The 14,598-nt window shown below is 32.9% G+C and overlaps 3 protein-coding genes across 4 annotated transcripts; 1 reads left to right on the forward strand and 2 right to left on the reverse strand.

Annotated features, from left to right (window-relative positions):
* The first annotated feature begins 5,081 nt into the window (after positions 1 to 5,081).
* LOC111786091 (myelin transcription factor-like protein) lies at positions 5,082 to 5,738 on the forward strand. The gene has a single exon (XM_023666437.2). It carries the CDS (start codon positions 5,212 to 5,214, stop codon positions 5,581 to 5,583), a length of 372 nt encoding a protein of 123 aa, XP_023522205.2. The 5' UTR covers positions 5,082 to 5,211; the 3' UTR covers positions 5,584 to 5,738.
* A 908-nt stretch (positions 5,739 to 6,646) lies between these two features.
* Positions 6,647 to 9,413, reverse strand: LOC111786089 (Rho GTPase activating protein with PAK-box/P21-Rho-binding domain-containing protein). Its single transcript, XM_023666436.2, has 4 exons — positions 8,924 to 9,413; positions 8,050 to 8,170; positions 7,617 to 7,967; positions 6,647 to 7,530 (listed from the first exon to the last, which is right to left on the reverse strand). Exons 1-4 carry the CDS (start codon positions 9,247 to 9,249, stop codon positions 6,913 to 6,915), a joined length of 1,416 nt encoding a protein of 471 aa, XP_023522204.2. The 5' UTR covers positions 9,250 to 9,413; the 3' UTR covers positions 6,647 to 6,912.
* A 2,328-nt stretch (positions 9,414 to 11,741) lies between these two features.
* Positions 11,742 to 14,229, reverse strand: SWA1 (transducin family protein / WD-40 repeat family protein). Of its 2 annotated transcripts, none has more exons than XM_023692699.2 (2): positions 14,062 to 14,229; positions 11,742 to 13,606 (listed from the first exon to the last, which is right to left on the reverse strand). In XM_023692699.2, exon 2 carries the CDS (start codon positions 13,568 to 13,570, stop codon positions 11,987 to 11,989), a length of 1,584 nt encoding a protein of 527 aa, XP_023548467.2. In that variant the 5' UTR covers positions 13,571 to 13,606; positions 14,062 to 14,229; the 3' UTR covers positions 11,742 to 11,986. The 2 variants fall into 2 exon arrangements, with proteins under 2 accessions (XP_023548467.2, XP_023548468.2); XM_023692700.2 differs by having other exon boundaries at positions 11,742 to 13,639.
* Between the last annotated feature and the right edge of the window lie 369 nt (positions 14,230 to 14,598).

Here is a 14,598-nt window from a genome sequence, read left to right on the forward strand (position 1 = left end):
ATTCAAGGATGGTGGATGGATGGAGCATCTACCATGAAAGCGCAGTAAGAAGAAAATATGTCCATCACATTTGAATTAGCTTAAATTAAAAGCTTATGTTATTTTCCACTTAGGCATTCAAAGAATTATGAATCTGAATTTTCCTTATCTGTCCCTGTTAATGCATTTGTAGCTTTCTCATTCATTTTTGTTCATTTCTTTGAGTCAATGAATAGAAAGTCTTTGCTGATCAATTTTGATGTCTTCTTATAATTATGTTCCTAATGAATCATATGGTGGCCTTCTCTAGCCGTCCCAAATACTATTCTCGACAACATTTTTCTTTACTCATTTGTTACGTATGTCTTAGTTCTCTGTGTGTTCGATAGTTGTGTCAATATTCATCTTAAACTTACAATGTCGTCAAGTTAGCTAAAAACCATATTTTTGTGATCTTCAAGTCAAGCCTCCGTCACTCAATGTCTCGTGCATGAGAAGCCAACTCGTGTCCTAATGAGTTGCACTTGTGACTAACTAGGCAAGATGATATTAAATGGAATCCACAACCATTTGTAGCTCATTTGCAAAGTGAGTTCAAAGTTTGAAAAGATGTGTGTTGTGTCTTGTGTCTTATTCTTTCAAAAGTTGCAATATTATTTTTGACCGGTCATAAATTTTTCAAAACTAACTTTAAAGTAAAAAATCATTAGAACTTTTTTTTTTTAAAAAAAAAATGAAAATTGGGATTTGGAACGTAACGAGGACATGGGACGTCCAATTCAGTTCACCGTTTCAGGTCCCAATTTTCGTTTTAACAAATTTTTAGTTTGAGAATAATTTTGAAATGTTTGTAATGTTAAGTTAAATACCAAAACGTTTAAAAGAATATAAATATTTTTTAAATAAATGATAAAGTTCAAAAGTATATATATATATATATATATAAAAGAGTTTTTTTTTTTTTTTTTTCATTTTCCGTTTCATCAAATATGGGGTTTTTTTTATTTGCATTTAAAACATGGAAAAATCATCTTTTATCTCTGTTTCTTATCTTTTCATATACTTTAGACTTGGGCCCTCAAAAGTGAGTTGCTTTATGTATTTATTTATTATTATTATTAATTTTGGATAAGAATTAGACAAATTTTCAGGTGGGGCATTAAGCTATATATATATATATATATTTATTATAATAAAATTGTTTAATTCTTTTAAATATTGTACAATTTTTAGATTAAAAAAATGGGTACTTGAACAACAATTTCTTTCATTATTTAAAAAAAAAAAATTGACCAAAATAATGAAAATTTAATCATAAGAGATCTGTTTGGACTAAAACAAATCCACAGTAATGGGTAGGTTTTAATGCTGACATTCATTAAATATATATATATAACTTTATTTAAATACTTAATTCAATAATATTTTAATAAGTTCAAATTTCATTAAATACACATTTTTTTAACGTTTATAATAAATTTGTGTTGGTTTAGTCTCTAAATTTTTAATTTTGTATTTATAATAAAGTAAACATATTATTATTAATTAAGACAATAAAACAAAATTAGCAGATGAAAAGTTATTTCATTTATTATTAAAATTTGGAGGGACCATCATCATTTTTTTAAAACCAAATTATTTTATGGTGCATATATTTTTTAATATTTCAATTGGTTTACTTTTTTTAAAAAATTAATTAGTAATTAGATTTAAATGTCAAATTTAAAAAGGGTAATATAGAATATTTAGAGTAATTAAAATAATATTAGAAAACCTTTTAATTTGTTGGCTTTATACATTAAAAAAATTAAATCAGATTTAATTAATAGATTGAATTAGTCAAATTTATGTGACTTTGAAGTTTAATATAAAGAATTATTATTATTTTTTTTTTATATGGTTGAGTATTAAGAGTGTGGATTAAGACGTAAATCATTTTTTTTTCCTAATCATTGATTGAAGGTTTAAATATTTATATAAATATTCTTAGTAAAAGATTTAATTATATATATATAATTTTAAAAGATAATTTGATTTATTTTTGTATTTTATTAAAAAAAAAAGTAAATACTTCAAGAAATGAGTATACATATATTTCTTAAGCTATAATCTCGTGTTTAAGGCGGATAGCTTTACAAGAGTTGTCGAGGCCAACATCCGCTCAAAAAGAGCGGACTAGACATGAGCGACAAGAAAAATGAACCTGCAACAAAACTAAATAAGTGTCAATCAGTACAACATTTGCCTCAGAAAAGTGGCTCGATTAAAATCGTCCTGTTATGAGTTTGTCTGTTATTATTTAAAAGATAAAAAACATGGAAATGGTTTTAAATTTATTATTATTATTATTATTATTATTATTATTATTATTATTTTCCAAGATGACTCATAAAATAAAATCTAAAATATAATATTTTTTTTCCACTTGAGTCATTTCAAACATAATTAAATTGATTAAATTATTAATTCTTTTTTTTTATTACCAAAATTAGAAAATTAGTAAATGAATTAAAAACTCAAAATGTGGCCACCGATTAAAATATTATCATTTTACCTAATTTGAACAATATTATCTTATCCTATAATACCAATATTTTTTTAATTAATTAAAAAATAAGGAATTAATGAATGTATATTATAATTATGATTTTAGATTAAATTTGGACCTTCTAGAAGGAAAAAAAACATTTAAAAAATAAATAAAAGAAACGAAAATTAGGCTTAGTGATTGATTTTGATGAGAAAGTGCTCTGCACGCGCTTTGGTAAAAAGCAAGAGCTTCTTGAATGACTTAGACATCATCACCGTTCAGATTCTGCCACGTGTAGTTTTGCTCAATCTAATGGGGAAGCTGACTGCGACCGCATGATATGCCGTGTGCATGCGATATACGTATTTGATTATATGAAAATGACAAAAATGGGCCCCTTTTTCTGCCGCCTTACCTTCTCCGTGTCTGTGTAAAAAGGTCAAAAACCATGGATTTCTTTATTTATTTGTTTTTTTCCCTTTTTTTTTTGTAAATTATCTTAAAACCATATTTGGAATATGGAAATTAAGATAATTATTAATTAATTAATTAATTAAAAAGTTTATTTTTTTTCACTTTTAATTTTTTTTATTTCAACCGACCAAAATAGACATTAAAATTACAATTACCAAAATAAATAGCGAATATAAAGATAATTCAACCAATTAAAATATATATCTTTAATTAAGAGGTTAGATATTCGAATTCAGCTACATCGATCCACACGTTATTGAACTTAGATCAACAAACGTTCTCTCTCCACATCGATTAGAGAAAAGAATGAAACATTTCTTATAAAGGCATGGAAGCCTCACATCAACAGACGCGTTTTAAAACTGTGAGACTAACAGCAATACATAACATGTCAAAACAGACAATATCTACTAGCAATGAGCTTGACTGTTTGATTTGAGCTAAAGCTCGATTGAGCTGATGGAGCTTAGTGTTCATATAGTTGTGTTCTCCGATCACTTATTTTCGTATTATTTCAACTTTTTTTTAGAGTAAAATTTCAATAATAATTTAGATAATTATTTCACATTTTTTAAAGAAAAAAAAAAGGAAAAAATGGTGGAATAATGTGTTTTAAAAAAGTAATAATTTTATATTAAAAGAAGTAATAATTAAAAAGGGTGGTGTTAGCAGTTAAAGTTAAAGTTAAAAGCGTTGGGGACGGACAGCTCATTTTCCAATTAAACGTAAAATAAATATATTTTTTAAAATATTTATTGAATAAATACTGACTAATTGCTTTTTGACTTTTGCTAAACTAGAGAAGCACTTTTGTATCTTGAAAAACACTCTAATTTAGCTTTAATTTCATTTTCATCCATTACTTTTAATTTAATTCTATTTATTGCGTCATCTTTTATTTTTTTTCTTTTAAAATAATCTAACTATTTATAAATCAATAAATATAATTGATATCTTATATAAATATCTCTAAAAAAATTTAAATTTTTATTTTCGTAATTTATGGAAATAATTATTCGGATAAAAGAACATTATTGATGTCTGACGAACTCAATTACGCTCAAATTCATCAATTATTAATTTTTTTATATAAAAAAAATAGTCAGCATTTTTTTCATTTATATTTTTCTCGTGCTTTTTTCTAATTTTTTTCATGGAAAAAAAGGGTAAATTTTAGGGTCAAAAGCGTTGAAAAGAAAGGAAAAAAGAAAAAAGAAAAAAGAAAAAAAAAAGGTTATATTTTTGGAATTAGAAATTCAAATAAAGAATTGAAATGAATTCAACTTTTATCTGAAAAAATAAATATAAAGACTTTTCTTTTAATTTCATTATCAAATTACAAAATTACCCTTCTCAGATTGCGTGCAAGATTTCACTTTAATAAATCAACTTAACTTATGGTAATAAATAAGATGTTTATTTAATCTTCCAACTTTAATTAAGAATTAATTATGCTATTCAATTATAATTACTTTTTTTTTTTTTTAATATCAAATTATTTTTATGAAATAAATTCAAACAAAGTCAAAAAACGACAATATCTACTAGCGGTGAGTATGCGCCGTTACAAATGATACTAGAGCCAGACACCAGACGATGTGTCAGCCTTCTCGCTGTTTCTTGAAGGGGAGTAGACACAAGACGGTGTGCCAGTAGGAACGCTGGCCCTAAAGGGAGTGGATTGTGATGTCCCACGTTGATTGAGAAGGAGAACAAAACATCATTTATAAGGGTATGGGAACCCCGAAAGGGAAAGCCCAAAGAGGTCAACATTTGCTCGTGTCCGAACCCAATAAAATAAAAATTAAAAAAATAATAATAAAATTGAAAAGGGTTGGGTATGTGTAGGAATTGGGTTGGACCTCTCTATTCCTTCTAGAGATACAAAAATAAAATTCAAAATAAAATTCTTCAAAGACATCAATTCCTTCTAGAAGGCCAAAGTTTCATTTTTTTGTCCTTCTAGAAGCCCATATTTGCATGTAGTTGTCAATTCCATTCACATTTTTTTTAAAAAAGCCCCAATATTTACACCAACTTTAGAAAATGACCCACAAAATTATTTATAATCCCAAAGGCAGCCCATGTTTTTTAACTTTTTAGTCCTCGCCTTATAAAAGCCTCACCACACCACACCCTGCATTTCTTAATATTGCAAACTAAGCAAACTTTCTCTTTTCTTCTTCATTTTTTTTTTTTTTTTTTTTTTTTCACATTTGATCATCATTATGCTCTCAACTCCTTTCTTCTTCAACTTCCATCCTCACCAATTTGGCAATCACATTGAGGATTTTTCATCTCATTTGCTCTTCGAGGCGACGGGTGACTCCGAGGCCGACTCCTTGGTCGGCCATGGAAGCTCGACCGTCACGGTGGAGTTTAACGACGCTGAATCTTGCACGGATGACACTCCTGCTACGCGTAACGAGGTCCATACGTATGAAAACGATGACGATGACGAGAATGATGAGGAGGTCGAAAGCAAGCCAATTGGATTCATGACAGAGTCAAGTGGTTCCATTGATTCAGCTGAGGAGTTCAAAATGTTGAATGAGGTGGAGAAAAACAGGTTGTTTTGGGAGACTTGTTTGGCTTCATAACAGAACAAATTTGGTTTTTTTTTTTTTTTGTTGGGTTTTTTTTTTTTTGTGTTCTTTAATGTTGTTGTTGTTTGATGTTGAAAATGTACATGAAATTAAGAAATGGTGACTTTTAAAGACAGAGTTCAAATCAAAATCTGCAACTTCCTTGGTCCTATGATTTTGTTCGGTTTGGTTGGTAGGTAGCTGTCATTGTTTTGAATCCATGATCTCAGAATTGTCTAAGCCGTAGCAGATATTAGTCTTTACGAATCGTGGCGATGTCTCCGTTCTAATGTGGTTAATCATCGTCTTGATTATGCTCATCTTACAAATAACTAATTGGACTCGAGCTTGTAACCGCCTAAACCCACCGTTAGTAGATATGTCCGCTTTGGCCTTGTGAGATCCCACCTGGGTTGGGAGGGGAACAAAACATTCCTTATAATTCCTAAGAGTGTTGTGGAAACTTCTCCCTAATAGTCGTGTTTTAAAACCGTGAGGCTGATGGGACATGTAACGGGTCAAAATAGACAATATTTGCTAGTGGTGGGCTTGGGCTATTACAAGTAGTATTAGAACCGAACAACTTGCAGTGTACCAGTGAAGACGCTGAGTCTCTAAGGGGAGGTGGACTGTGAGATCCCATGTCGGTTGGAGAAGGGAACGAAACGCATTCCTTCTAAAGGTATGGAAACCTCTTCGTAACATACGTGTTTTAAAACTAACAGACTAACAGCGATACGTAACAGGTTAAAGCGGACAATATCTACTAGCGTTGGGCTTCAAATGTTACAAATGGTATCAAGGACAGACACTGAACAGTATGCTAGTGAGGACGCTGAGCCTCCAAGGGAGTAGATTGTGAGATCCTACATCGATTGGAAAGGAGAACGAAGCGTACCTTTCAAGGGTAAGGACCTCTTCGTAATAGATGCGTTTTAAAGCCATGTGGCTGACAACAATATATAATGAGCCAAATCGAACAATATCTTCTTATTCATATATCTTCCTATTCATATCAAAGACGGATTTTGGTAACCTGATGAAAGACTGCAAATTCATCCATTAAGCAATAACACAATTCAATCAACAAGAGAATTTTCAAGGTTAAGTTCGTTTCGATTACAAAAGAAACAAATTAAACGTGTTCAGCTCGAAGCTAAACTTTAGGAATCACAAAAACACACAAACAAGCAATCCTTTCTAATTTTTTTTCCGGTCAAAGCCTCTCGCTAAACGTCGTGCTATGATACAAAAAAAAGCAAGCATCACTTTGAACTACTGCAAAGAAACCATATCTCAAAGTACTATCATCGTCGTCATCGTCATCATCGTCGATGAGAGATGTTACACCGAGTCGTTAGAAGCAACAACCATGGACGTCAACGAAGCGGGTTCCCTCATCTTGTCATCCATATGAATATCAATGAAGTTTTTACATGCTATGGGGACGAGTTCTTTGTGAATGCTTTGTCCCTCCTCTTCGTGCAAACTCGTCGTGGAATCTTCTCCATCGCTTGTACTACTAAGGCACGAGTTTTCGTTTTTACTATCAGTGAACGAGATACTCGACTCGACGTTCAATCCCGAGCAGCTTCTTGGACTCAAATCTACGTCTAAATCGCCTTCTCGTCTTGCTGAAGATCTTCGAGTTTCGCTTTTGGTATCATCCAATTTCCTCAAGAAGCAGTCCTCAATCTCACTTAATGATCCCTCATCTTCATCTCCGTCTTCATTGACATCATTCTCAACGTCGGAGTTCGGCCCTCCCGATTCGTCTCCGGTATCCATATCTTCCTGACTATTGAAATCTTCATCCATTTGCCGATCAGAAGAATGAGACGACATAGGCGAATATCCATCCGACGCAGCCTCTTCCCGCTCCCGTAACGTTTTCATAATCAGTGTTTTGAGTAAGTTCATCACTTGAACAGCATGCATTAGAGCCGTCAATGGATCAGACATCTATCCAACAAAAAACACAACATCATACAAGTGACAAAATGAAAGTCGTATATTATGCTTCTATTACGCGCCGTCTCGGTTTATACCTGAGTCATGTTCGGAGCAAAAACCATAGCAATATTCCTTGCATTCATTTTGTTACAATCTTCTTCCTCAACAACATCAGCCATAAGATCCACAGCCCAACTCAACAACGCAGCCTCGGTTGGCTTTAACTTCTTAACGAGCTCGACCGACTCCTCTTCAGTGTTACATTGCAGAACTTCCTCAGGAGAGAGTCCATCGAGCACTCCGGACGGAAGCTCTCGAAACCACGCTTTGATTAGGCCAGCCAAGCAGTGAACATCAATGTTTTGAGGTATAATCCCTCTATTCAACTTGTCCCTTACTTGCTCCTCTTGGCTGTTTTCGGGGTTTATCCGAAAAATCCCTTCAGCCTGCAGCAAACACATGAACATACAAATCATATACATAGCTAGCAACGCGCCATTAACGACACGACACACGACAATTCGATACCTTAAGGCCTCCTTGACGGTACAAGCGATCCTGCATTAGCAAGAGTATTTTTGGTACACTATTTCCTCTTGAATCAGTAGAACATTGCATTGATTCAGCAGAGACCCCAAACACACTGGCGCTGCAAAGTTAAGATATGCTCATAATTCAGCTGAACATTAAGAACAGAGAAAACTAAATGATGTCGGGATGTCGGGACCCCACTAATCACCAAAAGGCTCCTCCCTCACACCGCAAGAACAGCTCCCATACACAGTATTGTCATAGTCCGTGACATTATTCAATGTTCATTCTAAATTCTAAATCCCAGGAAGTAGTCTTAATTGAGTGGAAGAACAATCCAAGTCCACAGCTAGCAGATATTGTCCTGTTTGTACTTTTCTTTGGGGCTTACTCTTAAGGTTTTTAAAACGCGTCTCCGCTAGGGAAAGGTATCAATGTAAAGGGGGTTTCTTTCTCCTCCCGACAAATGTGGGAGTATGTGAACTATTTCATGCTATAATCCACCCATTCATCTCCAAAAAAAATGGCTAAAAACTTGGACTAAGAGACTCTAAAACTGAAAAGCCAAGAAAAAGGCTCAAATTAGCCAACATTTGAAGTGAATAAGCAAAGATTTAAGTCTTTTTTAGCACATGAACTCCCCTAACAAAGGCAAAAATGGCTAATTTCCAACCAAGATGCTCCAAGTTGAGACCAAAAAATGACAACCCAACAAAACATTTGAACTAAAAAAGCTAAGATTCAGCTCCTTAGAAGCAAATAAGCTCATAACAAAGTAAAAATCTCAAGATTGAGGACATAAAACAAGAAACCCAACAAAGAAATGAACTCAAAAGAGCTAAGTTCAGAACCAAACAACCAAAAAACAGACCTGGCACTAGGAACAGAGCTGGGAATCTCAACCTCAAACTCGACAGGAAGCCCCAAAAAACCATTGAAGCGGTCGAAAGTGACATGGGCAATATGTCGAACATTTGTCGGCCATCCAATTTCCATCTGATGGACAGTGGAGATAAGCTCCTCCCGTCGATCAACACGGCAATAAACCATCGATTTCCTCAACGCCGTGAGCAAAACATCGACCAAAGAGAGCTGATTTTGGTCATCACTGACGGAGGAGCCCTTGGCTCCTCCTTTGACCATTTTGCTGCCTCCGCCGCAGCCGCCGCCCCTAGTGACCATAACAATGCCGGTCATTCTCTCCCTCGTTCGCCGATTTGGGTGGGGGGTTTTGAAAATGTGAGAGATGGGCTTGGTTGCTTGTTTTTATTGCATTGAAGGAAGCCCTCTTCCCGTGTCTTTGTGTCGCTACGGTTCTTCGAAGTTAAACAAATTTCAAAAAAAAGGTCTCAAACGGCCACTTCACATTTCAAAAAAACGCTTTTTTATGTGCTCTCTTCTATCTGCGCACACCACCGTTATTATTTTATTTTATTTTTTTTTTTTTACTCCTCTCTCAACGTAAAAAATAAATTTAATAAAATATTAAAAATTCAATTTTATATCTAATAAATAATTTCTATTTTTTAATGGGTTTTTTAAATTAATTAATTTATGTATAAATATCCATGAATTTTTTTTTTTAAAAGGTCGAATATGTCAATAATTTATTAGAAACAAAATTAAAAATTTAATAACTGGACATAAAATGAATTATTAATGAGAATCTAAGCTTATAATTAATTGTGAGCTTCATTTATTATAACAAATAGACTTTCAAACTCAACAAAATTAGGCTCCTTTTACATATATTAATGACATAATCATGATGTCATAAATTAATTATAACTCATTTATGCTTTTTTTAATTTAAAAAAATTGAAAAAAAAAATTGTGACTATTTGATTCTTAAATGTTATATTTTTACTTCTGACCTTTTTTTAGTTTACTTTTCATTCAAGACTGTAAAAATTTATCTCTAGTAGATGCGTTTTAAAATTTTGAGATTGACAGAAACATTAAAACAGACAATATCTAATGGTGGGTTTGAGCTATTTAGAAATGGTATCAAAGCTGAACACTGGGCGGTGTGCCAACGAGGACACTAGACCACCGACGCTGAGCCTCTAAGGATGTGGATTGTGAGATCCTTTTCTTATAATAAGGGCGTACCGAACCATTAAATTTAGAAAATAAATTGAGATGGGCGTTGTTGATGGTTGAGGGACAAATGTGGACAAGCTTGATATTTCCAATGTTATAATTTGCTTTTTTTTGTGCCAATTTCAATTATTATTGTCCTTTTTTTTTTCCTACAATTTTATTGTCATTATATTATTTATCAAAAGTTTGTCTTTAATGATGTAATATAGTAATTGTCACATCAACAAAATGATAGATTAGAATTAATAAATTAAAATATTTTTAAATTTAATCACATGTTTTTTTATATTATAATTTATGAAAAATATAAAAATTATAGATTTATTTTCTTTTTTTTGCAATATTATTTATTAAAATTAACGGGTGAATTAGTAAATTCCAATAAATAGTAAAAAAAAAAAAGGAAATGAATATAAGTGAGACAAATTTAGCAGTAAAAAGTGATTATTATTATTTTTTTAACCCATAAATATTTAAGAAAAGATAAGAGAGATGAAAACGTTGGCGAGGTGGGGCCAGTGGGGTAGAAGGAGCGGAGGAGATTGAATCTAGAGGTGGGGCCCACAAATGGGTATCCTAAATCGAAAAGCAGGTGATTGAAATGGGCCCCACAAAATCAGATGAAAATGAAACTGTCAGATCTCCCTCCAAAACTCAAGGTTTGAATTTCAAATAATAAATAATAATAATAATAAGAGAGAGAGAGAGAGAGAGAGAGAGAGAGAGAGAGAGAGAGAGATTATTTTCTTTTCTTTTTCCTAATATTTAATCTTAATTTTTAAAAATATTAATTTTGGTATTTTGTGTTTGGTCATTATATTCTTTTTTCTGTCTCATTCAAAACTCCAACCTGTTATTTGCATTCTTATTAATAATGGCTACTCACATGATGCTGCAATTTTATTTAATTTTTATTTATTTATTTATTTAAAAAAACACAAATTTGGATTTTCATCATTTATTTAATGATAGCGACAGCTTTGATCTATTTTGAACATCCTCAATTTCAGATGCCTTAAATTTTTTTTTTAACTTAATAATTCAAACAATTAATATTTATGTAATTTCAAGTATTAAACTTTTTTTTTTTTAAATAATAAATTATTTTATTTTCCTGATTCCAAAAGTGTTCTAATTATTATTAATTTATTATTATCAATTTAAGTATAAAAAATAAAAGATAAAAAGAGAAACAAAATAATAATAATAATAATTGGACCCTTTTAGGTTTGTAATTTAAATTAAATTATTACTTACTCACCCATTTATTTTAACCGCATAAAGTTTAAAAAGATATTTGTTAACCTTGAATATAGGTTAAATTATTGATATTATCTTATAGTTCGAATACGGTATTTGTCACATCACAAACACCTTAGTCTAAAAAATATTTCAATTTGGTATAGTTGTGGATAGAAGAAAGTGGGACACTAGTATAATGGTAACGATGTTCGAGTCCCAATGTTCATCCAAGGAATCTAAGAAATTGCTACTCTAACAATATGTATGAAAGGTCGAGAATAATATTTGAATATAGACATTTTTTAAACCCGGGGCAAAATAATAATATCAGCAGACAAACCCAATTCAAGAGAGTAGATGAATTTAATGTAATGTTATATCATATGACCTTCACATGAAGGACCTTGACACTGTTCTTTGGTACCTAAAATTCATGAATTCAAACACTAAATATTTCATGATCTACTCATCACTAGATTTTCAAACAACACAGGCACAGAGACAAAATTGGAGCCTTTTCTTGATCTTAATTGTAAAGAAAACACTGAAAAGTGTACCTTACAAACAACTAATTGAAAAACTGAATCCATCATCTTCCAGCAATTCTCAGTAATGGTGAAATAATACCTTGTATCTCCAGCAATGACTGTTGTATTCGAATCTCTTCGTCTACTGATCGCTTTAAGTTTCTGATATGATCTTTCAAGGCACCCGAGGCTCGAATGTCTTCGGCCCGTAGCTCTAGAACCTTTCGCGTCAACCCCATCAACAAGCTTGAGTATCTTGGCAATGTAGAGTGCTTTTGTAAGAAAACCAATAGCAAAGCAAGCTCCTCCGTGTTCAAATTCGAAACGCATTTCAACAGTTTCTTTCTTGCTACCAATTCCTCCATTACAGCCACCACATTCTCCGGGTTCTTACTCGCTAACACCGATACTAGAGCATCCTTGTGCCTGAACTTCTTCAAGAGTTTATCGTGCTCTGTCAACTTCACCTTTTTGGGTTTCATGACTAGGTAATCTCCTTCAGTTGGCTTCTCCCCTTGACCACGATGAAAGTATCGAAAGTGAGAAGGCCTCAAGGCTCGCCTTTGAGGCTCCCCAACTGATCCGAGACTCCAAGGGTTCGACAAATTACTCGCTGTAATTCCCTTAGTCTTCCTCTTGCCAGCATACAAGATCCCATTTGAAGTCCCTATAACTCTACTACTACAGTCAGGAGAAAACCCAACTGACATAAGAGGTGTTGGGAATCTCATTGAATGAGTAACTTTCATTTTTGAATAATCAAACACCTTCATATACCCATCCAGAGCTACACTCAAGATTCTAAATTGATCTGATTCTTCTCCGCTATCCTTTCCCAATTTCCCAACACATAGTGAAGTAACAGTCTTATTATGACTCTCCATAGAGCCCACCATCTTCCCACCTCCAATCACATCCCAAATTTTCACAGAATTACCCCCAGCAGTAGCAACTAGTCCACCTGACGGTAAGAAAATCACATCCTCCACCGGTTTCCCGTGATTTACTTCCAGAACCGATTTTGAATTCGTTCTAGCATCCCAAAGCTTCACAGTGTGATCATACGACCCAGTGACAAACATGTCCATGCTAGATGGAGAGCATGCTCCACTTCTAACATAGTCCTTATGGCCCAAAAAATCCAAAAGCGGAGTCTGACTCGCCACATCCCAATACTTAACAACTGCATCATCCCCACCAGATACTAGGTGGAGCTTATCGAGAACCGGGTACTGGACAAAATGAACTGGGCGCAAATGGGAACGAAGCTTTCGAAGCGGGGTTCGAGATTTAACATCAAAGACTTGGACAAGCCCTGAAAGGTCTGAGGCAGCAATGAGGAGGCCATCACAACGAAACGAAGCACAAGATACAACATCTCGAAAAGATGTAATTGCAGAGGTAGGGGCCATGGTTTCCGTGCTAAAAAGAGTGAGAGAGGTCGAGTGGCTAGCAGAGAAAATGGAAGGATTCGTCGGACAGAAGGAAACAGAGGATATGGATGAAACAAGGTTCGGGATCTCATGACGCTTAAAGGAGGACCAATATTTTGATTCTGGAGTTTCTTTGGGTGTCCTGGCTTTAGCTTTAAGCTTTGGTTTAACCAGGAAGGTCCTTGTTAAACTCAAAGAATTAGGTTCTCCCATGCTTAGACTGAAAAAAGAACACCCTTCTCACCTAAACTACAGCAGCATGAAAATGTAGAGCAAGTAAGCCTAAAAATGAGAAAAATATGCGATTAAACAAAGTATAGAAGGCCCTCGATGCACAAACAACATAAAATCCAGACACAATAACACCCATTCTGCATTAATTTAGAACATTGGCAATCTGCCACTAAAAAAATAGGTACAAACAAACAAGAAAAAACATATTTCAACGATAATTCAGCGACTCCAAACAACATCAAAAGAACCCAAAAGTTCGAACAATAAGTAAAGCTCTGAATCTTAGCATTGTTATTCAAAATACCCACTACTAATTCAGCAAACAGAGGAAAAATTAAGATTCAATGCAGTTAAAACCAAGGAAATTGACTAGAAAGAACAACGAAAGTGAGCATCGCAACAGAGCATGAATCAAATATATCGGTTGGGTTGTGAACAAAAAAGAACAAAATCAAAACATTAAACCTTACCAGAAAGAATGAATTGTGGACGAACGGTTCGTATCATGTACAAAGAAGCAGAAACTTCAATCGGAGGGAGACGAATACAGAGAGAAGGGTTTATGCGTGAATCAAAGAAATTAGGGCAACCCTTAGGGTTTTGGCGGATGGCTTGGAAGAACGGGGTTAGGGTTTTTCTTACACGTAAGTGGAGGAGAGAATAGTAATGGGCCGTTGGGCTTCATTTAAAATCCCTAAAATTTAAATAATTCTAAATAGTGCTTTAAATTTAATTTTTAATTTTTATATTTATTTATTTTGTAATTTTAATTTCAATAATATCGTTTATAAAAAATAGGTGTAATTATTCAAATTAATCCTTTTTTATTATTTTTTTTAAATCGTTTGAATTTATATAATGCCTAAAAATATGTGAAAATATTTTTTTAAACCAATTTTGAAACAAATAGATTTTTTAATGCAATTTTATTTTTTCATATAAATTAATAGTTTATATTAAAATTGATTTTTGTAAAAAAGATATATCTAATTTTTAAATATATAAAA

This window comes from Cucurbita pepo, chromosome 12, assembly GCF_057944985.1.
Source record: "Cucurbita pepo subsp. pepo isolate OVF chromosome 12, ASM5794498v1, whole genome shotgun sequence".
NCBI lineage: Eukaryota > Viridiplantae > Streptophyta > Magnoliopsida > Cucurbitales > Cucurbitaceae > Cucurbita > Cucurbita pepo.

What these genes read in the sequence shown, in the direction of transcription:
- LOC111786091 (XM_023666437.2), top strand. Translation starts at nt 5,212, where the DNA reads ATGCTCTCAACTCCTTTCTTCTTCAACTTCCATCCTCACCAATTTGGC.
- LOC111786089 (XM_023666436.2), bottom strand. Translation starts at nt 9,249, where the DNA reads ATGACCGGCATTGTTATGGTCACTAGGGGCGGCGGCTGCGGCGGAGGC. An exon ending in ACCGTCAAGGAGGCCTTAAG is followed by an intron (nt 7,968 to 8,049) that starts GTATCGAATTGT and finishes TGTTTGCTGCAG; the next exon opens with GCTGAAGGGATTTTTCGGAT. An exon ending in TTGCTCCGAACATGACTCAG is followed by an intron (nt 7,531 to 7,616) that starts GTATAAACCGAG and finishes TTTGTTGGATAG; the next exon opens with ATGTCTGATCCATTGACGGC.
- SWA1 (XM_023692699.2), bottom strand. Translation starts at nt 13,570, where the DNA reads ATGGGAGAACCTAATTCTTTGAGTTTAACAAGGACCTTCCTGGTTAAA.